A 25,618-nucleotide genomic window follows, 5' to 3' on the forward strand; every position below is an offset into this window, starting at 1 on the left:
AAGGTAGAGTCAGAGTTTCTCCCACCATCACAGGCAGAGTAGAGATGTCAAGGATCACATCACCAGCTGAACAGCAATAGGCAAAGAATAAAAAAATACAAATCTTTAAAAAATAACAAATAAAACACAATCATGCAGTAACATTGCAATGAGTAAGCTTGAATGTAATTAAAAAATAACAAATTTAATACCAGTTTAATATTGTTACGCAAAAGTGTCATTTTTGGACTTAGTCATAATTTGTCAGAATACATTTTTAATGAAATTCACACTTTAAATATTCAACTGAAGTTATTAGCTGCATTTTTTTTTTGTCTCTGTAGAGTGTAAAATTTCTTATGTTAATTATCGCTGAACATACCAGTGACACTGACGTTGACAGTCCTGCTTCTCTCTCCTTCTTCATTTTCACAAAAGTATTCTCCACTGTGTGATACAAAGGCAGGTTTAATGTACATTGATCCAGTCGATGTTTCCCACTGAGTAGAATTTGAGGGACGCTTTTTTATCACTCTCCATTCAGCTGGACCATGAGAGCCCACACAACTTAAAGAGATGAATTCATATTCAAAGAACTGCAGCCTGTTTGGATTGATATGAAGAGAAGCTCTGCCTGTAATAGAGAAAGCAAAGAAAAAATAAGGAGACCTATTGCCAAATTTCTATATGCACTCTTTATGAAATGTAGATATGTTGTACATCTGAGGTTCTCACATAATTTTCAAAAGGGAACCCATTTCAGATGTCTCAAATGAGAGGTGCATAGAAGCTTATATTTAAATAGTACATAGGTAATATTTACGACCATGCCTATAATGTAAAGAAATCACTTGTTTGTGTATTTACTAGGTATAGTTACTGTACTTACGAACTTTAGGACCATATGAACTGTTCTGACATTGAACACTGAGCAGGAGGCAAACGTTCAACACTGGAAAGACAGTGGAAGATATCAGACAACTATAAACCTGTCTATAATAGAATAAGACATACTGATAATATTGCAGAAATAAACTACTAGTAATGTACCAGTTAACTTTATTCTGTACAGGAAGGTACAGTACAAAGTTCCCATTTCATTCTTGCTTGTGTTTAAAAAAAAATTAAAATTATATAAACATACACATATAGCTGTGTTGTTAAGACTTAGAAACATGATAAACATAAGAATATACATTGTGTTATACTGCCTACTGAAAAGAACCTAATTTTAAAGGAATGTTTGTAATCCTGCACCATTTACTTTATCCAGTGTTATATAAAACTAATTTAATTAATTATATTCACATACCTGATTAAAATGTATAAATACCTTTATTGAGGTAGATGTGAAAGTCAAATGCATTTAATAGACATATACCAGATTTAAGACTGATTTCAATTCAGGCTACAAGTGGAGACAGTACTCACACAATCTGATGCAGAACAATGTGACCTCCATGTTGTTTTGCTGCAGACAGACTGAACATCAGACTGAGCTACAGTAGTTTATGATGTGGGTGAATGACTTCCTGTTCCTGTGCAGAGTAAGAGTACAGATAATGATGAGGATTATTATTATTGATCATAGAAGTAGTATAGTTTAGTTTATTTGCAGTAAGGATGTCTCATATAAACAAAACATCAAGGATAACTGTGTAAGACTTATTTCTTCATAATTTCTTTTATTTCATAAAACACATTATGAACCAGATCAAAGTGCCTAATAAATATACTATATATTATATGTTTATACATTATACTCTATTTTTACAATATTTCTCACTCTGAAGTTTGTAATTAATATTATAAAGATTTTGTTCTATGTGTCTTATTTATCTATGTATTCATTACATAAAGAGTTTTTGTCTATTTTACTAACTGCTCTTAAAGTTATTCTACTCTTAAAAGAAAAATGTTCACTAATAATCACAGACTCAGAGACATAATAACTCAAAACAATTTTAGCACGTCAGTGATAAGTGAACTACTTCCCAAACACCCCTTTATTGCACTTTTTTTCTGATCATTGGAAAAGTGAAAATTCTCCTGATCCACTTGACTTTCATTTACAAAAACCCATTACTATGACTAATTCAAATGTGCTAGTCAAATCAATTCAAATCAAAAAGAAACAAAAAAAAGTCATGTTTTCTCTAGATAATAGATCCCTCTCAAATATCAGCTCTCTGCTGCAGAGTCCTGCAATAGAAGTGGACACACTGTGGATGGTCATCTCTCCTGTAGTGCTGCTCCTTGTGGAGAACCCATTTTTATAGAATCCAGCAGCAAGGGTGGAGGGACTCTCTTTCTTTATACACAAAGTCACATCATTACCCTTCATCACAGGGAGAACAGGGCTCTCCAAAAATAACAAAAGCATCTAAAAATGAAAACATGAGAATTCTTTAGTGTATGGGTTTGTGTGCTCGAATGACTCTCCGTGCTATGTTGGTGATGACTTATCCCATCAATCTCTAGAAAAGGACTCTGGCTATTGGGGCATGGAATTTCATGATGCTGGGGGAGAAAGAGCCCGAACGTGTGCGGGAAGTTGAGTGGTACTGACTCATACTCATGCTCATAGCTTGGGCTCTGGAGCCCAACTCCTCAAGAGAGGTTGGACCCTCTTCTACCCTGGAGTTTGCCCAAGGTGAGAGGCGGAAGGCTAGAGTGGGCTTGCTTATAACCCTTTAGCTCATTAGCCATGTGTTAGAATTTTCCCTGGTGGATGAAGATAGCTTCCTTGGGCCTTCAGGTAGGAGATAGGTCTCTTACTGTTGTTTGTTCCTACGGGTCAAATAACAGTATTCCTGTTTCTTTGGGTTTCTTGGGGTCTCTGGAAGGGGTACTGAATGGTTCTATGACTGGGGTCTCTGTTGTTCTGCTGGGCGATTCTAACGCTCACGTGGGCAATAACAGTGACACTTGGATGGATGTGGTTGGCAGGAACTGTCTCCCCGATCTGAACCCATGAGGTTTTGCTATTGGACTTCTGTGGTAGTCACAATTTGTCCATAATGAACACCATGTTCAAGCATAAGGGTGGCCATCAGTGCATAAGGCACCATGACACCATAAGGTTGGAGGTCGATGATCGACTTTATGATTGTAAGATACAGATTACACCTGTTGATCACTTGTTAGAACTTGTTGATGTCTCCCAGGTAGAAGCACATATTGTAGCAACTGTTTTAATCTTCATCATCAATCTCCATTCAGTCAGTCAGATCTTTGGAGCTGACAGGGAAATTACTGCTGTCAGTTTGGAACAACCTAAGGAAAACCTGCATCTGAGACACAAAGTATGCAATGTAATAAAAGTGTATTATTTATTATTAATAAATATAGTTTGAAAAATATTTTTTTGCAAAATAAAAACAATGAATTCTCCTTGAGGTGATGTATGAATATGACTTTTAGAAATGTTAGAAATTTAATTACTTTTGTAATTACTTTTGTAATTTATTTGTAAGGAACTTTTACTATAATAAACAAATCTATTGTGGTGTCAAACTCATAGCAACTGTTTCTTAAGGTGCTGTCATTACATTGTGATCATCACCTAGAAAGATTCTAATGATCATTCTCTTTATTTTTTATCACCAACTCACATGAGTATAAATTAAAAGTAAAATATAAATTAAAAGAACATACACTTTCAACAGGCTCAACTTATAACCTGCATATGTAGGGTATAATCTAAAAACAAGATCTAAGATTCACCTTTTTTAAAATAAGCCACATGTCTGTTGAGTATGTGGTTTAATGTTTTCCATTTAGGTCAACAGCCAAGGTAAAAATAAGCATTCAGCTAAAGTTCAGAAAGTCAACTACTTTACTAATGCAACCTGCTGCAGTTTTGTTACAAAAAAATAAAAATACAGTTATTATTATTTATTTGTTTGTTTTTGCTCTTTCCAGTCTATTGAAGAATTGCATGGCTTGGGTTACAGTGAGTGAAAGAGACAAGTTCATTCAAAACCAAACAACAACAAGACAACAGGACCTATGGGCTTAACACGTGGTTATCACTATGCTAACCATTGCAACACTTTCCTTTCATTTATTTTTGTTTAATTCTAGTTTCCCGCAGTGAAGTAGTCCCCCCAGCAGCAGAAGCAGAGCCACCATTACTATGGTGAAAACAGTCCTCAGGATGAGATAAGTATGACAGGAGTGGTCTGAGGGGACATCAGTCGTTGTGTGAACTGCTGCAAAGACAGTGGAACAACATGAAACAGTCAAATTGTTTGTTATTGCACAAAAAAAAACGATAATGTCAATTCTTTAAATCAAAGATCAGATTTACTGACACACCTAAGGTCGTCATTTTTCACCAAATATTGACATACATTTGCTAAAATCATTGCACAGTGTTAAACTCTTTTTAATACTTTAGTTGAATGTACTGGTGTGAATCACCAGTCATCAACTGCATTAGCATAAAGAGAATTTCCTGCTGAGCACTGAGTTCTTTAGTATCACGCCACTTCTGACACTCAGCCAGCTCTCTGGTGATTCTCCAAAGTCATGGATGCTGCACTTGTAAAAGCCTTCATTATATTTAAAAACTCTTTTGATGGTCATCTTTCCAAAGGAGCCAGTGCCGATGAGGAGGCCGTCTTTATAGAAATCTGCTTCTGCAGTGAAGAGTCACAGCTTCTCCCTCCAGCACCTGGGTGACAGGACTCTCCAGGATCACAGAACCATCTAATATTGAATTATAGTATGTAAAACTTTCAAAGTCAAAATACTTGGAATAAAAATGTCCAGACTGTGAAACCTGCCCTATAAAAATTGATGTTAGGAGAAAATTCAAAAATTCCAACTAGGACAAATCAGAATAAAAATAATTTTGAATCACTTTTTGAATTTAAGTCACATTTTGAAATTTCTTATTTACATTACTGGTTTCTGCCTTGCTTTAATAAATAATGTATGCTTTTAATATATTTTTTATTTGCATCAAAAATATGTTTTTTTTTGTATTAAGATAGTTAGTAATCATAATGTAAATGTTTTATAATAACTTTGTAATTAAATTAATTTATGTAAACTCTTACGCTTAACTGTGTATGAACAATAATCATAGCAATGACAGTGATGTGGACAGTGTTGCTTTTCTTTCCTCCTGTCGTCTCACACCAGTATTCTCCGCTGTCGGATGAATAAACAGGTTTAATGTCACAGGGAGAAGGTGCTGTTGTCTCCCAACTGACGCACATGCCGACTTCTCCCTTGAGTCTCCTGAACACCTTCCATTCAGTCGTGGTGTTTGAACTCTCACAGCTAAAAGAGATGGAGCCGTAGTCAAAGAGCTGCAGTCTGGTTGGAATGATCCAAGCAAAAGCTGCATCTGACGCAAAAGAGAAGAGCAACATGTAAATCACAAGTTGTTATAGATTAGCTGCTGAACTTTAATGTAATTCCATAATTCTAATTAAAGGAAATGATCTATTTAATAATCTAACTTACCGTCATCTTCAGCATAACTGTGGTGAACATTCACAACCAGCATCAACACATTCAACACTGGGAGGACAGAGACATACATTTGTATAAGCCAAACGAAAATCAACATAAGTTATCAATTTAAAAATCTGAGCAATACATAAAAACAGAAAACCTAAATAAAAAGAGTGACCGTGTTTAACTTGTCACAAAAGAAATAATAAATGGCATATGAGACAATACTTATACAGTTTCATACAGAGAGCTATGACCTCCATGTTGTCTTTTTACTGACTGACTGAAAAGTACAACATAGATACAGTCATAGATGAAAACCTCTTCTTCCTATGGCTGAGTTCGCACTGTGTACTGTACATCATCACATCAAGCATTAGTCTCTATGGGTGGGAACAAAACATTTCCTGCTTTTAAAGATTAGCCAGTGAATCCTTTCTTCAAAAAGCACGTAAGAAAGAGTGAGCTATCAGTAGCAACAATGCTGTGTTTTCCTTTTAAGTCTGCCAATGTCACATTGCTAGACTAGAAATAAAATTATTTTACATTCACTTCCCCCTTCAGAAATGTTTCCATAATTGAGGATATTTTGGGAACTAATGCAGTGGTTCACACTACAACACACCTAAATTAAAAGGTTGCTTAATGGAAACATTACTATAAATAAGATAAAATAAGATAGATCTCTCAACACCAAACATCTTACCTGTAGACAATATGACAAACTCTTAAATGTTGGCAGGTTAATATCAGTATTGGTGGTTCAAACAAAGCATTAACAGCAGACCTGAGGATTGAATTAGGCAGGGATACACATAAAAGCATATAAATAATTTGTGACTTTTGGTGACTTTGCGAGGAGGAGCATGTTTTCATGTTTTTTATTATGTGTGGCAATAACTAGCCTGCTATTAGCTACTAGCTATTAACACTGCAAAACACAGGCCTGATTCCGAGAATCTACCTTGAAATCACCCAGGAAATGAGAAGGAGAGCAAGTGTCTGAGACAATGTCTTTCCAATAGAGAGGCGAGTCATCTGTGCTGATCATGGATCAGAACTGTACATGGATGAAATAATTTAGTCCTGACTGAGAATATCAGATTTCTCAGCCTTCATCACTCTCATCAAACCCAAATGACCTGGTTAACCTGATCAGCCTGAGTTCTCCATTAATGAAAACAGTTAATTTGGTGCTGTTCTTACTTCTCATGTTCTTACGAACTTAGTTTTTTACTGTATCTTACATCCTTAATTGTATATTGTTATTTTTGCTGCTCTATTCAGTATTTTTGTACTGTATTCTTGATCTCTTCTGTTCTTTTTACCGTTTTACTGTCAGTTTTACTCTGCTGCTGTGAAACTTGAATTTCCCCTTTGGTGGATCATTAAAGTCTTATCTTGTGGTCTTTGGTTTACTGTTTCATTAATATACAGTTATAGTTCATGTTGCAGATGTGTGTCTGCTTCAGGTCAAGCTGATGTTATATGTTAATATTAGTAGTGTTGACCACACGCAGTGTATTTTTGGGCTGCAGCAGCTCTGTTCCTCTGAACAGCACCTTCAGACATGTGAACAGGCAGATCAGTGGTTTAACTGTTGCACCATGATAATAACCCGCTAAACACAGTGATGCTGTGAAGTTAAAGGCCTTATAAACCACGTCATAAGTAAGGTCATTCCATTTTAATATGACTTTAACAGTGAATGTCAAACTTTTAACTATTAATAACAAACTATAATATAATAGAAAATTGTTATCCTTTACTTTGCCCTGCAATGGGAAATACTCACAAATACATAAAATCTACAAAATAAGATTTTATTTTCTTAAAACAACTGCTCATTTGACTCTTGGTTCAAAAAGCAAGACAAGTTATGAGTGATTAAAATACTGCTTTAACTGAATGTGAATTATTGATAAGAATCAATCCACATCACCAGACCTCTATTTATCACACTACAGGCATCAACAAAGAGACACAAGTACAAAGAACCTGATGAATCAGATATGAGTCATGTTTAGTTGTAGCCACTGTAAATTGTATTTATTGCTTTGAATTAGAAAGCATCTAATTACAAATTATCTTTCATTTATTGTTTTCTCATTTTGTATTTTACATAATTCAATTTCAATTTACAATTTAATGTATTAGCCTTTACTAAGACTTTACATTACTAAAACGTCTATATTATTTTGGTAACCTAAAGTATTTTTTATTATAATACTTTTTTGACTAATACATTTAGGAATTTAACAATAGGTGTATTTTTGTTTCATTAGATTTTCAGTATCTACAACTTTTTTGAAAATTTGATCATGATTTAGATCAAATTTATGGAAACAAAAAGATACAATTCTAAAGGGTTCACAAACGTGCAAGCATCACAGTATTTATCTGAGCACAGCACATGGTATGTACCAAGAGACTTTTCTCCAGCAAGAATTTCTTCTCCAGAACCTGCAATATGAACAAAGATACTGTATTATTCCAAAAGGGAGGTCTTTTTATTCATAGCAACCTAGAGGACAAATAGAGATATAGTTGTGAAATAAATAAAAAACTTACAGTATGCAATGCGAACATCTGACATGTTGATGAATGAAGCCATTACTTAAATTGACATAGATTTTTGTTAAGTCATTCATTGTGTATTTATAATTACTTGCTATTTATGAATTATTGTGCAGAAAACAGCCAACTTAAAGATTATGTCTTACAGGTAGCCCTAGTTAAAAAAAAATCATAATTAGTAAAATGCATGTAAATTAAATAATCTGAATTAAACTATTCTAGACATTAAAACTTAAGTTGTTGGTATATGATCCACTGTCTGGACAGATAACACAAAACAACAATAATGAACAACAATAAGTACCTCTTTTACTTCCAGTGTCTGACAACAGCATATGTTGACTTGTTTGGATCTGATACATGTGCCTCAGAAACTGAGAAGTAGAAGAAAACTGTTAAAGTAAAAACTACTTTTTATACTAAACCATGTACATTTCACATTTCAAATAAGCAAATGTTAGATGTTGATAAGGGTCTATGGATAAAGGTTTCAAAATGAGATATTGGCTCCTTCTTTAAAATGCCTCTCCACTTACGCTTCTCTTATATACAGACACTGAGGTGAAACCACTCTGCCTCTGACTATTTGTAGAGGTGGCCTATTAAGACCATGTCAGCATGATGATCAAGTAAAACTCACTAAAGTAAAAAAAAGTATACAGAGTAGCCTTTATTTTAAATCTGCTGCTGTTCTGTTTTTATAAGCAGCAACATTTGTGTGAATACGTCCCAGATAGAAAAAAATGTGGTTTCTTTGTTCCACTCAAGTAACCACACAAACTTACAACTCACACACACTGAACTTTATTTATTTTTACTTGTCTTTTTATAAATGATCAAACTTGTCAGTAATGGTGAGTGGAAATACCTCTCATCTTCCCCTTTGTTGTGACAGTAGCATACATCACGTTGTTCGGATCATCTACATTTTCTTCTCCACAACCTGAAATATGAACAAAGACACTGTATTATTCAGACATAAATACTAAGAAATTGACAAGAAAATAACTTGTTAACAGTAGATAGGCAGGTGTCGGCTGGTTAGTGTAGTGCCGAGATTACCGCATCCCATGTGGGAGACTGGGGTTCAATCCCAGCTGTGGCCTACCTCCAGTAGGGGTCCTTAGGCAAGACCTCCTTACACTTGCCTTGTCTACCCTTGTACCCTACTTGTAAGTCGCTTTGGATAAAAGCGTCTGCTAAATGTAAATATGTCAAGATAAGACACATTTATAACATAGTCCCAATTTCAATTGTGTTTGTTTACAAAATATATAATTGCCATAATACTTTCTAATAACCACTGAAGGAATTTAAAACAAAGTAAAAACATATCATACAGTTTGTAGTCTGTACATATGTTGCATAGTTAGAAAGTTATGTTGATGAAGTACCTGTTTTCTTCTTTTGCTTCTTGACATATACAGCTGTTTGTGGAACAGCCACACCAACCTGATCATAGGCTGAAACATATAAAGATAAGAATATAACAAATACAAATCATAATCAAACACTAAAGTGTATGTGCGACTTTTTAATACTCACTTGGACCTGACTCCGGTGTCGGGGGCTCATACGAAAAGCATGGAACTATGTGGAGATTAAAAAAAAGACAATTTGAGGATACACATCCAACTTTTTGATATGAGACAACATTGAGAACTGCACTATTATGCTACAAATCATTACTCACACATAGAAACCCTTGATTTGTTTAATTATTATCTGTTTTAATTAAATCTTTGCATTTGAAGACTGAGGTTATGGGAAATAATACGTATATATGACTCTAAGGCATCTACTCTAAAGTATGAATGGTTTTGGTATAGTTAATGTTACATGGCTAAACAGCGGCACAATCTGCAGGGTTTACAAACCACAGACCCAAGTGGGTCCCTTGTCAGATTAGGTTTAGGGAAGGAAAGCACTTTAGTTAGGGTAAAAGAAAGGTTTAGGTTAAAGACATTTTATGGGAAGTAAAATTTTTCTTTCTTAAGCCGACCAAGTGTATTAAGTTCCTGAACCAAACCATTAAAACATTAATAATGCTGTAGTCAAAAAACTGAAAATTTTACTGCAAGATTAGATATTGAAACATAAAAAGTAACTGTGCTCTGTAGATGGGGTAGTTTACTTTTCTGTACTTTTTACATTAACAGTGAACACATACATTATATTTTCAGAAATGTTTCTATTTAAAAGTGTGTTTGTTGACACTTGTGCCATTATGTCAGATAATGATGCTACCAGTGTTTCAGTATGATATTAAAACATGGAATAGATGAAAGTGATGATAGCAGCATTATTCTCTAAAGGTTTTGCATTTCTTCAGAGGATTAGATCAGATCTTTATTGCTGTGTCCATCATTGCATCTGAATAATGGAAAAAAAGATTATTTCAGATAATAATTTTGAAATTAAAAGAAATATTCAACCTTAGAGTCTATGTAAATTATTAATTCATTCACATTGATTCAAAAATGTATTTGGATTGAAAAATGATTAAATAATTTCATTATAAATTGTTATATAGAATTAATTTAAGTTTATTAATGTAAACGTTTAACAGTCCTAATAGAAATGTTTTTTCTGTACCTCTATGTTTGTAACGCTGAAGTAGTCCCACGGCCAACAGCAGCACAACCATAAACAAAACGGTGAAGACAACTGATAACACAGTGGAGAGCTGAACGGATCCAGGGTGGAGAGGATTTGGAGAAGTCTCTTGGCCATTTTGAGTTGTTGTCCCTTGAGGTGAAGGATTACGATATGCTGTTAAAAAATGTACACAGAACACAAACAGTAAGTATAGTAAGTAAGTAGTTATAGAATAATGAGTGAGGAACTAACGAGGGATGACCTAATAATTAATTAATCTATAATCATTTAAGTTAATGACCTGCAATAGTAGCATTTGAATGTATAGAAGAGAGGAGCTCAATGTATCAGTGGAACAAAACAATACAACAACAGTAGTACAAATATTCTAACGTATGAGATTTCATAATATTACAGCAAGACTTTGGAGTTTATTTTAATTTTGATCTTTATTATTATTATAACATTTATTTAATACTGTATTTTATTATATTATACTTTTTTTCCTGTATCAAAGTTAAGGCAATAATTACACTGCGACCATTAGAAGATACTCCAATTCCATTTAGTCATCTAGCTAGTTAATTTAAATTAACTTACAAGGAAGGTGCACAACCATACACCATTAGACACAGATTGGGGTTTAGTGTTTCACCCTGAAACACTTCGACGTGAGAACAAGAGGATTTACTTTAATTTAGTATTTTCTTCCTCTCTCATGCCTCACCTGTAACAGCCAGCCAGCTCTCCGGTGATTCGGCCTGAGATCCCGAGATGCTGCATCTGTAGAATCCTTCATCAGACATAGAAATATTGTGAATGGTCACCTCTCCTGTATATTCAGTTTTAATTAAGTTGCCACTTTTATAGAAATCAGCTGGGAGTTTGAAGGATGTTCTCAGTTTCCTACAAGTTAGAGTCACAGTTTCTCCCTCCATCACAGGCAGAGCAGGACTCTCCATGATCACATCACCAGCTGAACAAACCAAAACAAAAAAAAAATTAACCTTTGTGGTTCAATGTTAAATATGACATAAAATTACTACATTTGCACTTGGTCTTAATATTTAACTATAGATTATTAATTAAAACTAAACTTGAGTTAATTATCGCTGATCATACTAGTGACAGTGATGTTGACAGTGTTGCTTCTCTCTCCTTCTTCATTTTCACAAAAGTATTCTCCACTGTGTGATACAAAGGCAGGTTTAATGTACATCAATCCTGTCGATGTTTCCCACTGAGGGGAATTTGAGGGAAGCTTTTTCATCACTCTCCATTCAGTTGGTCCATGAGAGCCAACACAACTTAATGAGATGGATTCATATTCAAAGAACTGCAGCCTGTATGGACTGATATGAAGAGAAGCTCTGCCTGTGACAAAAAAAAAATGTTCAAGAGACCTGTTAGAGTTCCAAACTTGATTATTACTCTGAAAAAAGCACTGTTCACCAGTGCTTTATCTGGTGTTCACTTATGCTCTTAGTCTGAAAGTTAAACTTCCTTGCAATTTGTTTCAAAGTCTAATATAAAAATTTAAAGCTGAGTAGAAAACATTTTAATGAATATAACATTGAATGAATCTCAACCTACCAGCTTCCTGCACATGGAACCGGTTCTGACCTTGAGCAGTGAGCAGCAAGAACAAATTCAACACTATAGAGACAACAGAACATTATGGCAGATATAAATATCTTTATACGTAGAATTACACTGCTGATATACACAAACCATAGATGACATTTAGACATTCTGCTTCGTTTTTAAAAGGCTAATACAGTGTTTTATAGTAGTTAATAATCACATTATCACCATTAACACAATTCAGTCAATTTGAATTTTTCAGAATGTAATGTTTATTTCTAGTTTTAGGTTTTAAACAGGCAAGTGATGTGTATTGATAATACACACTATGACTAAGTACAAATTACAATTGCAAAGCACAATATGTGTGTTTGAAATTAATTATATATTTACCATAGTGTATATACAGTACTGTACCATATATGAACACACTTACACACTGTGTAGGGAGGAAACCAAGTAGACATGAGGAAATCTTTTAAGCTTTACTGCTTAATGAAATGACCTAATTATATATTTAGTCCATTTAACATGAATCTTAAGAAACCTAAATTAAATAAATGCACATATTCAGATTTGACTTTAAATTCACAGAAATAGGAACCAGTACTTACACAGTCTGATGTAGAACACTGTGACCTCCATGCTGTCTGGCTGCTGACTGAGCATCAGACTGGGTAAAAGACTGGGTAAAAGTATAATATGGTGTGTGTGAAGGACTTCCTTTTCCTGTGTCTTGAATGACAGAGAATGCAATCTAATAACAAGTGAAGAGAAAAAATGTACAAAAATGTACAAAAATGTACAAGTATTCTACTTTTAACTTAAACTATATCCTCACATCTCAACAGTGGTTCACACTTGCACAACAAGTAAATTCTGTCATGTTTCAGACTCTCTGCATGAGTGGTGGTGGAGAAAAATCTTAGCAGACCATAGGGCAACTTTTGTACATGGAACATATATACATACATGTATACATTCCTATATATGGAACTGAAATATAGTGCTTATTTTTCAAACAGTATGCATGGGATGATCATCCATTATCACTAAATAAAGACTTCTTTCTAAGATTTATTAATGTATCAAAACTGAAATCACTCAAATTTAAACAGAAATGGTTAAAGAATCCTTTAATTTGCATTTCTTCTATTAAAATCTCTGGTAGAGGATGATGATAATATAAAATACATATTTATAGGAGCAGTGAATCTTCCATTTGTTGATCTTTAAGTTTATCTTGTCTTCCACAATTAACTTTAATCTTTGTCTTGTTCAGTGTTTAAGATTTTCTCAGCAATAAAGGAGATTTTGATTAAAAATTTGTCTCAGTTGCAGAAACCAGAAATCAGTGGGTATATTTTATGATGCTGGCAAAATATGTTTCACCAACTAACTTCGTGTCCTCAAAGATTGTCCCGTTGGTCTTCCTCTAGACCTTCTGCCTGGCAGCTCCAACCTCAGCATCCATTTACCAATGTGTTCACAATCTCTCTCTCTCTCTGACTTTATCTCTAAACATCTGACATGGTCTGTCCCTCTGATGGACTCATTCTTGATCCTTACCACCCTCGTCACTCCCAAAGAGAACCTAAACATCTTTAGCTCTGCTATCTCTGGCTCTACCTCCTGTCTTTTCTTCATTGCCACCGTCTCTAAGCCGTACAGCATAGCTGGTCTCACCATTGTCTTGAACACCCTTTCTTTCATTCTCATCTGACGCTCTTCTCCACCCATTCCATATATATATATATATATATATATATATATATATATATATATATATATATATATATATATATATATATATATATATATATATATATATATATATATATATATTGATTGATTGATTGATTCATACAAATGTACACATACACACCAGCTGCATATACAGAAGATACACTCTACTCAGAAAACTAAACCTTAACCAGATGTGTGTGTGTGTGTGTGTTTGTGTGTGTGTTCATGAGGGCTATTGCTCTATTGTAAAAACTGTCTCTGAGTCTGTTTGTCCGTGACCTTAGCACCCTGAGTCATTTTCCAGAGGGCAACCATTCTCCCTGCCGTGTCCTGCAGTTCATTGCAACTAAGCCTGACAAGTTTGGGATCAAGTTTTGGGTGGCTTGCGACTTGAAATCCAAGTACATTTGCAATGTCCCATATCTTGGCAAAGACCCTAGTTGTCCCATTGGCGAGAGATGTGTGTTGATCTCTCCCCAAGATGGCAAAGTGAAACATAAGTTTGGTTGACGTGGCTCAGCATGGCCCCACCTGTGGTGCACCTTGTTTACATAACACAAGTATCATTCACACCTGGTTTAGGATATTAGCTAAAAGCCTTCCAGCCTTTTGGCTGGCCGGTGGGTTTTATAGGTAGAAAAGCCAAATGGCTGCTCTGTGAGACTTCTAGTGTTAAAAACCCGGTGTCCTGGGTGTGTGCAGTCTTTCATGATGTTGTGTGCCCTCCTAAGACAGCGGGTGCTGTAGCGGTCCTTCAGTGAGGGAAGAGGGTAGCCAATGATCTTTTGGGCAGTGTTTATGACCCTTTGTAGCACCTTCTTGTGTGTCATGATGCAGCTTGAAAACCACACAGAGATGCAATATGTTAACTCTCAACGGAGCAACGGTAGAAGGCAGCCAGCAGCTCTCTCTTCAGGTTGACCCTCCTTGAGGATCCTCAGGAAGTGAAGACGCTGTTGGGCCTTTTTCATTACCTCTGCGGTGTTTGAGCTCCATTGGAGGTCTTCATCTATGTGCCACCAAGGTACTTGAAGCTTGGCACCCTCTTCACACAGTCTCCATTAATAAGGATGGACTGCAGATCAGACTTCTTCCTCCTGAAGTCCATGATCACTTCTTTGGTTTTTGTGGTGTTTAGGACCAAATTGTTGTCTGCACACCACCCCACCAGCCACTGGATCTCATCCCTGTATTTTGTCTCATCACCACCCGAGATAATCCTCACCACAGTGTCATCGGCAAACTTATTAACGATGTTGTCAGGGTGTGTGCTGACACACTCATACGTGTACAGGGTGTAGAGCAGAGGACTCAGCACACAGCCTTGTGGGGAACCGGTGTTTAGTCTCAGGGCTGTGGAGAGATGAGGACCCACTCTGACTCTCTGTACTCTGTTAGAGAGAAAAAGTCTCTGATCCAACAGCAGGTGGAGGGAGGAACAGGAACAGGACAGTCTGTCCGGTAGAATTGTGTTAAATGCAGAGCTAAAGTCGACAAAGAGCAGCCTAGCATAACACCCTTGTGTTTAGCTCTGTAGACAAACTGCAGTGGGTCGAGTATGGGTGGGAGGTAGGACATAATGTGACATAGGACCAAAATACTTCATTATGACAGGTGTCAGAGCTACTGGTCGGTAGATATTGAGGCTGCTGATGGAGGTCTTCAGCAGGACCTGGAACTCATTAGTCATCCAGGGTTTCCGATTGGAGTACACCCGGAGACGTTTGACCACAGTGACGCTGTCAACGCAAGAGTTGATGAAAGAAAGCTTGGCTGTAGTATGCTCCTCTAGGTCCTGGTGTGTGAACACATTCCAGTGTGTCCTCAAAGCAGTCCTGCAGCTGTTGTGAAGCACCCCTTGTTGCACATTTAATGTGCTGATCAAATTTGGGGAACGCTGACCTTAAATGTGGCGGCTGGTTAGTGTAGTGGTAACATCACCTCCTCCCATGTGGGAGACTGGGGTTCAAATCCCAGCTGTGGCCTTCCCTCCAGTAGGGGTCCTTAGGCAAGACCTCCTCACACTGCCCTGCCTACCATTGTACCTTGTACTGATTTGTAAGTCGCTTTGGATAAAAGGGTCTGCTAAATGACTAAATGTAAATGTAAATCAGCATAGTGAGAGCTCTGCTGGGTGCTTATTGCATTGTGCACCACATTCATAGCTACATAAGCATCAACTCAGATGTATATAACCATTACCATGACTGCATTTAACAATCAAATATTCCACTAAGCTGAGAAGATCCTGACAACTGTATCTATACTGTGCCCAGCATCCGATGACACCAAACCAAACGTACACACAAAGTAAATACAGTAGATAAAGCACCATGAGTGAGGAGCAGTGAGCCGCAGCGTCTGTGCGTTTTGCCATCTTGTCATCAAAAACACAGAGCTACCAAGCCCCTCTACTGTGGAACCAGCTCCCAGTTCAGGTTCTGGAGGCAGACACCCTCTCCACATTTAAGACTAGACTTAAAACTTTCCTTTTTTATAAAGCTTATAGTTAGAGATGGATCAGGTGACTATGAACCATCTCTTAGTTATGCTGATATAGCTTAGTCTGCTGGCGGACCTCTACTGACAAACTGAGCTCCTCTCCTCTCTCCTTTCTCCACTATCAATGCAAATGCCACCATTGCATGTCATTAACTTTGTGTCTTCTCTCTCCTGTAGTTGTGTTTCCTCCTCTCTGTCTCCCTCTCTCTGTACTTTTCTGCTGGTATCCTTGGCCTTGGTGCTGTTATCTACAGAATCCAGTTACTGGCCCTACCAGCCCAGCCAGTGTATTTGCTGCTTGTTTTTTTGTTGCCTGCTGTTCTTTTCTCTTTCCTCTTTCCACTCACCCCAACTGGTTGAGGCAGATGGCTGCCCACCCTGAGCTTGGTTCTGCTGGAGGTTTTTCCTCTTCACTGTAACCTAGTGCTGCTCAACCTACCTCAAGGGTATCTAAAAATTATCGGTATTGTTATATTTTGTAAGGTCTTAAACCTTAAACACTGTAATGTGTCTTGAGATAACTTCTGTTGTCTTCAGGTGCTATATAAATAAAATTGAATTGAATATATGTAATTATGTTAATGTATTAATTCACCTTTACATATCTGTCACATGTTTCTGCTTCAGGTCAAACTTGAAATTATAACCTTAGAGTCTGACCACAGAGAGTCAGTTAAAATGCTGCAGCAGCTGTTTCTGTAAACAGTGTGAGAAGAAAGTGCAGATGGAACAAAGTGGTTTAACTGTTATGCTTTAATAAACCACTAACATTTTAAAAATAGTCTCTGATAGCAGCTGAAGACAAAAACAATCTTGTATTGTCATATGACAAAGAGCTTAATTGTTTTTACTCTGTACTTTCTTTAGATATGACGCTCAAAAATGTACAAAGATGCAAATGTATTTCAATTTTTTATTAATCTTGATACAACATTTAAAAATTACTCCATAGTTGGATACTTTTATTCTTAAAGGACTTGAAGTACAAACTTTTTTTTTTTTGTTTGACCAATGACTGTATTGAAAACTAAACTGAATTAAAACATAATACAAATAAAAGGCTGAATTTCAAAATTGTACATGCTGACTAATTTAGAAGTGCAATGTATGGTTGCATCTTGTACATAGTCTGTAACAGTGATTTCCTTCGTCATTCAGTCAGATGTGTTCAGTGTTGGTGACCTGGAAAAAACAAAACAGTAGCAATTACAAAAAAAAAAAAAGTTGTTTTGTTAAGATGGTGGGGTTAGAATGACATTCAGGCTTTTGGTTTTTCAAGGTATGTAAATGGTTACAATTAGGGTAATAAGCTAGAGAATGCATTAAGTCAATGAGTTTTCTTCACAAATATGCAAATAATGGGGATTCTGTCTGTCTGGTATTTCATAGATGAAACGTGACATTCATCAAGTCAAAACTAACCTGTACTTTCTTTGACATTAGTAGTTGGCCACAGTGGTGATATTTAAAGGTTGCAGCAACTCTATATTGGTAAACAAGTCTTCAGACATGTGAACAGACAGAGCAGGTGGAACAAGGTGGTTTAAGTGTTCCACACTCACGCCTTGACTAAACCCAAAGCGTATCAACCATGTCTTTGATATGCACATCTTATGAGCATGTTGATGATACCTATTTTAAGCAATCTAGCTGTGTACACTGCCCACATGTTGGCTCTATTTTTATAGCTCTAACAGTCTAGCTTCTAGTGATCCTCCTATGCCTATACTCCTATCCTTAATGATAATTGGTATTTAATAAATTTACTTCAGCATTGACCAAATTAAAAGAAATATACCAGTATGGAAAATTTGATGTATTCTGCTCCACTGTTATTTAACTCACTAACTTATTATATTACACTGTTGTTACAACAGTATAGATCACCTTCGTATATTCTGCTAATTTTCCATCTTGACTACCTGATAGAGAAAAAAGAAAAATTCTAATTTGGTCTAAATTATTAAAATATGTATGGCTATATTAGGAGTTATGTCAAATAATATGTGGACAAAATAGGTGTCTTCACTAAAGTATACAGGGTTATGGTATAGTTAAAGTTACACAGTTAAATAAAGTTAGGACAACATCATAAGTATAGTTAAAACAAAGGGTCTGTGATGGGATGCAAACTTTCAAACCTGTGTACTAAAAATTAATCCTTGCACAACTGATCTCTGAACAGAATCATATTAGCATATTTTTTGAAAGAATAAAGCATCTTTCAGTGGTTCCTGAGAATTAGGTAAAATGTGCAGGAGTGACAAAAAGCAGAATTTACTGAGTCAGATTCGGTTTAGGCAAATAGAGCACTTTGGTTAAGGTTAGAGAAAGGTTTGGTTTATAAAGTCATTGTATGTAAAGTGACATAAAATGTTACTTTTGTTTTTATTAGCTGACTTTATTAGCTATCTAGACCTAAGCCAAGTGTCGTAAGTTCTGGAACCCAACAAAAAAAAACTGAGAGCTGTACCGCAAGATTAGATATTTAGACAAAAAATGTTAAAATACTGTTTGTAATATATTTCCTGTACCTCTATGTTTCCAACGACGAAGTAGTCCAACCACCAACAGCAGCACAGACACAGACAAAATGGTGAAGACAACTGAGCGGAACACAGTGGAGATCTGAACGGATCCACGGAGGAGGGGATTTGGAAAAGTCTCTTGGCCGTTTTGAGTCGTTATCCCTTGATGTGTAGAGTTAATATATGTTGTTAAAAATGTACACAGTACGCAAAACCTTCTAGTTATAAAATAATGACTAATAAGTGATTGTTTAATCAATTAAAAACTATTTAAAAAATATTTAATATTTAAGATATAATCAACCATTATAATCCCTGCATTTTATTTGACAATATTGCAGAAAAACTACAATGAGATTGCTTTAATTAAGATATTTTGTGGTAGTGTAGGTGTTATTATTATTATTATTATTATTATTATTATTATTATTATTATTATTATTATTATTATATAATTATTATTATTCCCTCCATCAGTTTTTTTCAAATTCTAGAAGACAATACATGTATATTTAGTCATCTAGCAGACACATTTATCTAAATTGAGTTACAGATGGAGTGTATAAACAAACATCTTTACAAACAGCTGGGGGTTTAGTGTCTCGTCCTAGAAAATTACTATGATTTACTATAATTTAGTTTTTTATTCTTCTCACATGCCTCACCTGTAACATCCAGCCATCTCTCTGGTGATTCACCTTGAAATCCTAACATGCTACATTTGTAGAATCCTTCATCAGACATAGAAATATTGTGAATTGTCACTTCGCCTGTATATCCAGTATTAATAAAGTTGCCATTTCTATAAAAATCAGCTGGGAGTTTGGAGGATGTTCCCCGTTTCTTACAATGTAGAGTCCCTATTTGTCCAATCATCACAGGTTGAGCAGGACTCTCCAAGATCACATCATCAGCTAAACAACAAAAGCCAAAAATAAGTAAATAGATAAACAAATTAAACCAATTCAAAATCATGTAGTGATATTGTGATCAGTAAGCATGAATTTAATTTAAAAATAACCACTAGGGTCTAGTGTAATACTACATTAGCACTTGTCATAATATGCAAGTATAGATTTTTATTTCAAACTATTCTTTCAACATTATATTAGTTAACAGGTGCTGATCATACCAGTGACAGTGATGTTGACAATGTTGCTTCTCTCTCCTTCTTTATTTTCACAAAAGTATTCTCCACTGTGTGATACAAGGGTAGGTTTTATGTCTATCAATCCTGTCGATGTTTCCCACCGAGGAGAATTTGAAGAAAGGTTTTTCATCACTCTCCATTCAGTTGGTCCATAAGAGCCAATACAACTGAATGAGATGGACTCGTAGTCAAAGAACTGCAGCCTGTTTGGATTGATATGAAGAGAAGCTTGGCCTGTGATAGATTTAAGTAAAGAAAATATAAACGAGAGACATATTACTAATCGGATAATAAAATGTAAAGTAAAACTTTATTAAAGTATTAAATGAATCTCAACTTACCTTTATTCTGCTTATTGGAACTGTTCCGACCTTGAGCAGTGAGCAGCAAGAACATATTAAACACTATAGAGACAACAGAACATAGCATCATATCAGATATAAAAAGCTTCACATCTTGTATTACAGTGTATATTGCTACAAACATACTATAGATGACACTAAGGTCAATATCAGACATTCAGGTTAATATGGTGTTTTTAAGATACAGTTCATTTTAAATTATACATATGCTAGAGTGTGTATACAGTGCTTTACCATGTAAGAACACACAGACATGTTTAGAGAGTACAAGAGACATAAGGACTTCTATTAAGCTTTATTGCTTACTGAAAGGAGCTAATCAAATATTAGTATATTTAACACGAATCTTAAGAAACTTAATTATCAAAATGCACATATTTCAGATTTGACTTTAAATTCTGAGAAAAAGGGGAATCAGCACTTACATAGTCTGATGTAGAACACTGTGACCTCCATACTGTGTTGCTGCTGTGTTGAGTATCACACCGAGTAAAAGTAAAATAAGGTGTAAGTCAAGGACTTCCTTTTCCTGGGCAGAGACACCACAACAATTTATAGCAGTATAGTATAGCTACTATTGCTAAATTACCAGTTGCCGTGTGGGAATATATTTATGATTTAGCTAGTCATGAATGACAGAGAATTAATTTAACAACATTTTTTTATAATATTCATTTTAAGCAGCAGAGAGTCATAATTGTGGTGAATGAGAGTTTATATAGTGTCCTTAACAACCTGGTGCAGCAGGTGAGTGGGCAGAGCCAGAGGAACATGGAGGGAAAAGGGTTTAAAGGAACTGGGAGGAGCTGAGTAAAGAGTGAGTGACAGAGAAAAAGGTTGAGACAGGTGTGTGTGAAAATTAACAAGGTACTGATGTAGAGAAACTTTACTTGTGTGTCTTATTTTAGGTGAAGTAAAACTCCTACTGATGCAGAATATTCTGGTGAAAGGTACAAAGTCGATGTCTGAATGCTCAACTGGAAGTAAACCTGTCACCTTTGGTCTTCAGTTAATTAAATTAGTTACTGTTATTACAATTGCAAAATAAGTAGATCATGAAAGAAAAACTGGGGGAAAAAAAACAGTAGATAATTATGACTTGTATCTTCCTTTTTTCAATTAGCTTCTTTAGTGATGAAACCAAACACATATGATCAGATTTTATTTATTATTATCCGTTTCTAGTAGTGGAGAAACTCAAGCGTTTTAAATCAAGATGAAGAAGTTGTAGTTAAAATGGCGACATCTGCCGGTCACATCTCTGTATTACATTTACATAGGTGAAACAAAGCTTTGACCGTGTTGACAGTGCTAGTCCAAAGAAAAGTGAACTATGATGCTGTTAGTAAAAATCTATCCAATAAAGGCTTCATCATCAAATTAGATCATTTTAACAAATTAGATCATCTACTCTGAAAAAGCAGAACAAGAAATGCATGCAATTTCAAAACCACTGAAAAATCTGCTTCATATCACTGTTACATAATGAAGCTTCAATTGAAATGGTCACATGATTTTGTGTTTGATTTTATGTGGTGAAGCAAGTTTTATCTAGCCAAATAACTTATGCTTTTAAAACCTGATACCGTTCCAAGCAGTCTGTTTTGATCAGCAGTAACAGTAATTGTGAAAAGCAAACACTCAACTCGTGTTTCACTTGGTCAAAGATGCCATGACTGGCCAAAGATGTTTATTTTTCATTTTTGAGTCTGTGCAAAAATAACTTTAAAGGCTGAAGCTAAACTTCATTCCTACAGAGAACAACACAAAACATGATTCTAACCACTGATCTCATGATTGATAGACAACTGCTCTACCTCTTGATCTACAGCCGCCCCCAAACATCTCGTTTCTAAAAGGCAGTTTGAGAAGCCATTAAATGTTTATTTGTCTGTTAATCTCACATACTGTACATTTTGTGAGTGCATCTAAATGAAACCCCAGAGAAGACAAACAACAAACTGTATGTCTACATCAACCTGTACTGCTTGTTTTTTAATATCTCTTCAGCTTGTGCCAAAGTGACAACAGACAGAATCATATTAAATGAGGAGCAGAAACTGTTCGTACCAAGTAATTTATTTTTACTTTACAAGCCATTATCATTTATTTAAAGAAACACTTTGCAGTCTTTTCTCCCAAAGCTGAATTTCATTAGCCTTCATTACATTATGCAATGTATTTACTCTACTGTCAATAAATCTATAAACATCACTAAACGTGTCCTTCGTACATTTTTCTGTTTTAGTTTTGAGCTTTTATCTTTGCGTTTCTCCAAGTTTCCCACGGTGAAGCAGTCCCACCACCACCAGCAGCAGAACCACCATCATTATGGTGGAAGCTGTTCTTACGACGAGCAGAATATAAAAGAAGTGGTCGGAGCAGGGACAAGTGTCTCTGTGAAGATTATCTTCTAGGATTATTGCACAAAACAATTGACATAGGTCAACACCATTTTTAACTCCACTGTTTTTTATGTGTGTGTCAAGAAGAACATATATGTATTTTGGCAGTAAAACATAAAATATAATTGACAAATTTAAAACTCAATGGCAAATGTTAAAATCTGCCGGCAAACATTCTTTCAACAATAGCATGGCACAAGAACCTTTGCATTCCTGCTGATATCTTTTAGCTTACCTGTTCTGTTTTTGTATGGTGTATTTGAGTCCTCATATTTTGTCCCTGAAACATGATGCTTCGGGATCTGCACTAAAATTTTAAATAAAGTTCTATGAATTTAGTGTTTTTGTGCATTTCAGGAATTTGCACTGATTTACTCTCAAATATTGAAAGTATATACTATTTGTAAGATAATGGGAGTGAACACAACCAAATAAGAAAAACAAAACCATCAAAAACCATTAACCAAACCATAAAATAGCTGCACAAAGTTGCTGTGGCAACACAATGAAATTTCAAATATTTTTTACACAGTAAAAGAGTGTTTTTATATTCACTGATAACATGGCTCACCTTTGACTAACAGTTGTTTCTCCGGCGATTCTCCAGCTCCAGAGATGCACATGTAGAGTCCTTCATCAGACTTAGAAATACTGTGGATGATCAGTTCTCCTGTAGAGCTGCTGTCGATGTGGTTACCATCTTTATAGAAATCAGCTTGGAGGTGAAAGGGATTTCTTTGATTTCCGCAGCGCAAATTTACAATTTCTCCCTCAGTCACAGGAAGAGCAGGACTCTCAAGCTTCACATCACCTGAACAATGTTATAAAAGAAAATCTTTAAAAATTAACTTGTACAGTGTGTTGGACTGAAAAACAGATAAACAATAAATTTACATGCCAAATACTGACTAATTAATACAGAACAAAGTGAAAAAATATTCTTCATCATGCACTTCTAATTTCACAATTAAAAAAGTAAAAGAGATTATTTACTGTTTAATAGTTAATTAATACTCCTCTGTCTCACCTGTTACAGCCAGCCAGCTCTCCGGTGATTCAGCTTGAAATCCTGAGATGCTGCATTTGTAGAATCCTTCATCAGACATAGAAACATTGTGAATGGTCACCTCTCCTGTATATCCAGTATTAATTAAGTTGCCATTTTTAAAGAAATCAGCTGGGAGTTTGGAGGATGTTCTCAGTTTCCTACAAGTTAGAGTCACATTTTCTCCCTCGGTCACAGGAAGAGCAGGACTCTCCAAGATCACATCACCAGCTGAACAAGAAGAACCAGAAAAAAATGAAAAAATCAAATACAATTACTACTATAATGCACTAATATAGTGATAAGTTTGATTTTTAATAACCGTTGGGGTCCAATGTTTAGTATTGTTACATTCGAATAAAATACTTGCACTTGATGATAATATGTCAGAATAGAATCTTAATTAAAAGTACATTTTAAATAGTATGTTATGTTTTTTGAAGTTACCAGCTGCATTTTGCCACTGACGTAGATTATTACAATTCCTCGAGTTAACAGTTGGTGATCATACCAGTGACAATGATGTTGACAGTGTTGCTTCTCTCTCCTTCTTCATTTTCACAAAAATATTCTCCACTGTGTAAAACAAATGCAGCCTTAATGTCTATCAATCCTGTCGATGTTTCCCACTGAGGAGAATTTGAGGGATTCTTTTTCATCACTCTCCATTCAGTTGGTCCATGAGAGCCAACACAACTTAATGACAATGATTCATATTCAAAGAACTGCAGCCTGTTTGGGTTGATATGAAGAGAAGATCTGACTGTGACAGAGAAAAGAAAAGAAAAAATGAAGAGATCTATTGCCAAAATGTAGACATGTTGTCTATCTGTTGTTCGCTCATAATTTTCAAAAGGGAACCCACTGAAGATATTTTATATCAAAAATGCACAGAAGCTAATATTTAAATACTACATAGGTAATATTTACCATAATGCTTATAATGTAAAGGATTCACTTCTATGTGCATGTATTGTATTCAGATACTGAACTTACCAGCTTCAAGAGCATATGTAATGCTCTGACCTTGAACACTGAGCAGGAGGCAAACGTTCAACACTGTACAATGACAATGGAAGATATTAGCAAATACAAGCCTGTCTAGAATAGGATAAAATTTTACTACAAAAAGGATAAAGGCAATAAAATGAATTAGAGTTAGACACATTAGGACATTTTGTCAATTGGCAGACACTTTTATCTGTGAGGATAATTGATCTATTATGAAATACAGCCTACTGAATAGAGCTACTTATCTCTTGACTTTGAAGTTCATGCATTTGCTCTATTTTTGAGAAAGTTTGTAATCCTGCACCAGTTACTTTGTCCAATGTTAAATGAAATGGAATTAATTAGGTAGATCTAAATGTCAAGTGCATTTAATAGACATATACTAGATTTGAAAATGATTTGAATTCAGACTGCTAGTGGAGACAGTACTTACACAATCTGATGCAGAACCCTGTAACCTCCATGTTGTCTTGCTGCAGACTGACTGAACACTAGTCGTGTCACAGGAGCTTATGATGTGGGTGAATAACTTCCTGTTCCTGTGCAGAGTAACAGTACTGATGAAGGTTATCATTATTATTATTATTGATTGTAGCAGTATTACTACTAGTAGTAGTAGTAGTGTAATTTAGTTTAATTGCATTGATGACCTCTTATATCAA

The 25,618-nt window shown here is 35.4% G+C and overlaps 2 protein-coding genes across 2 annotated transcripts; both read right to left on the reverse strand.

Annotated features, from left to right (window-relative positions):
- Window positions 1-4,041: 4,041 nt before the first annotated feature.
- LOC117152996 (low affinity immunoglobulin gamma Fc region receptor II-like) lies at window positions 4,042-12,852 on the reverse strand. The gene is made up of 5 exons (XM_033326521.1): window positions 12,822-12,852; window positions 12,217-12,279; window positions 11,746-11,997; window positions 11,351-11,599; window positions 4,042-4,190 (listed from the first exon to the last, which is right to left on the reverse strand). The coding sequence occupies exons 1-5, from the start codon at window positions 12,850-12,852 to the stop codon at window positions 4,042-4,044; spliced, it is 744 nt and encodes a 247-aa protein (XP_033182412.1).
- Window positions 12,853-14,962: 2,110 nt separating this feature from the next.
- LOC117152997 (high affinity immunoglobulin gamma Fc receptor I-like) lies at window positions 14,963-25,420 on the reverse strand. The gene is made up of 8 exons (XM_033326522.1): window positions 25,390-25,420; window positions 24,942-25,004; window positions 24,457-24,708; window positions 23,928-24,176; window positions 19,649-19,897; window positions 18,343-18,377; window positions 15,555-15,748; window positions 14,963-15,344 (listed from the first exon to the last, which is right to left on the reverse strand). Exons 1-8 carry the CDS (start codon window positions 25,418-25,420, stop codon window positions 14,963-14,965), a joined length of 1,455 nt encoding a protein of 484 aa, XP_033182413.1.
- Between the last annotated feature and the right edge of the window lie 198 nt (window positions 25,421-25,618).

The sequence above is a fragment of the Anabas testudineus genome, chromosome 18 (assembly GCF_900324465.2).
Source record: "Anabas testudineus chromosome 18, fAnaTes1.2, whole genome shotgun sequence".
Lineage (NCBI taxonomy): Eukaryota > Metazoa > Chordata > Actinopteri > Anabantiformes > Anabantidae > Anabas > Anabas testudineus.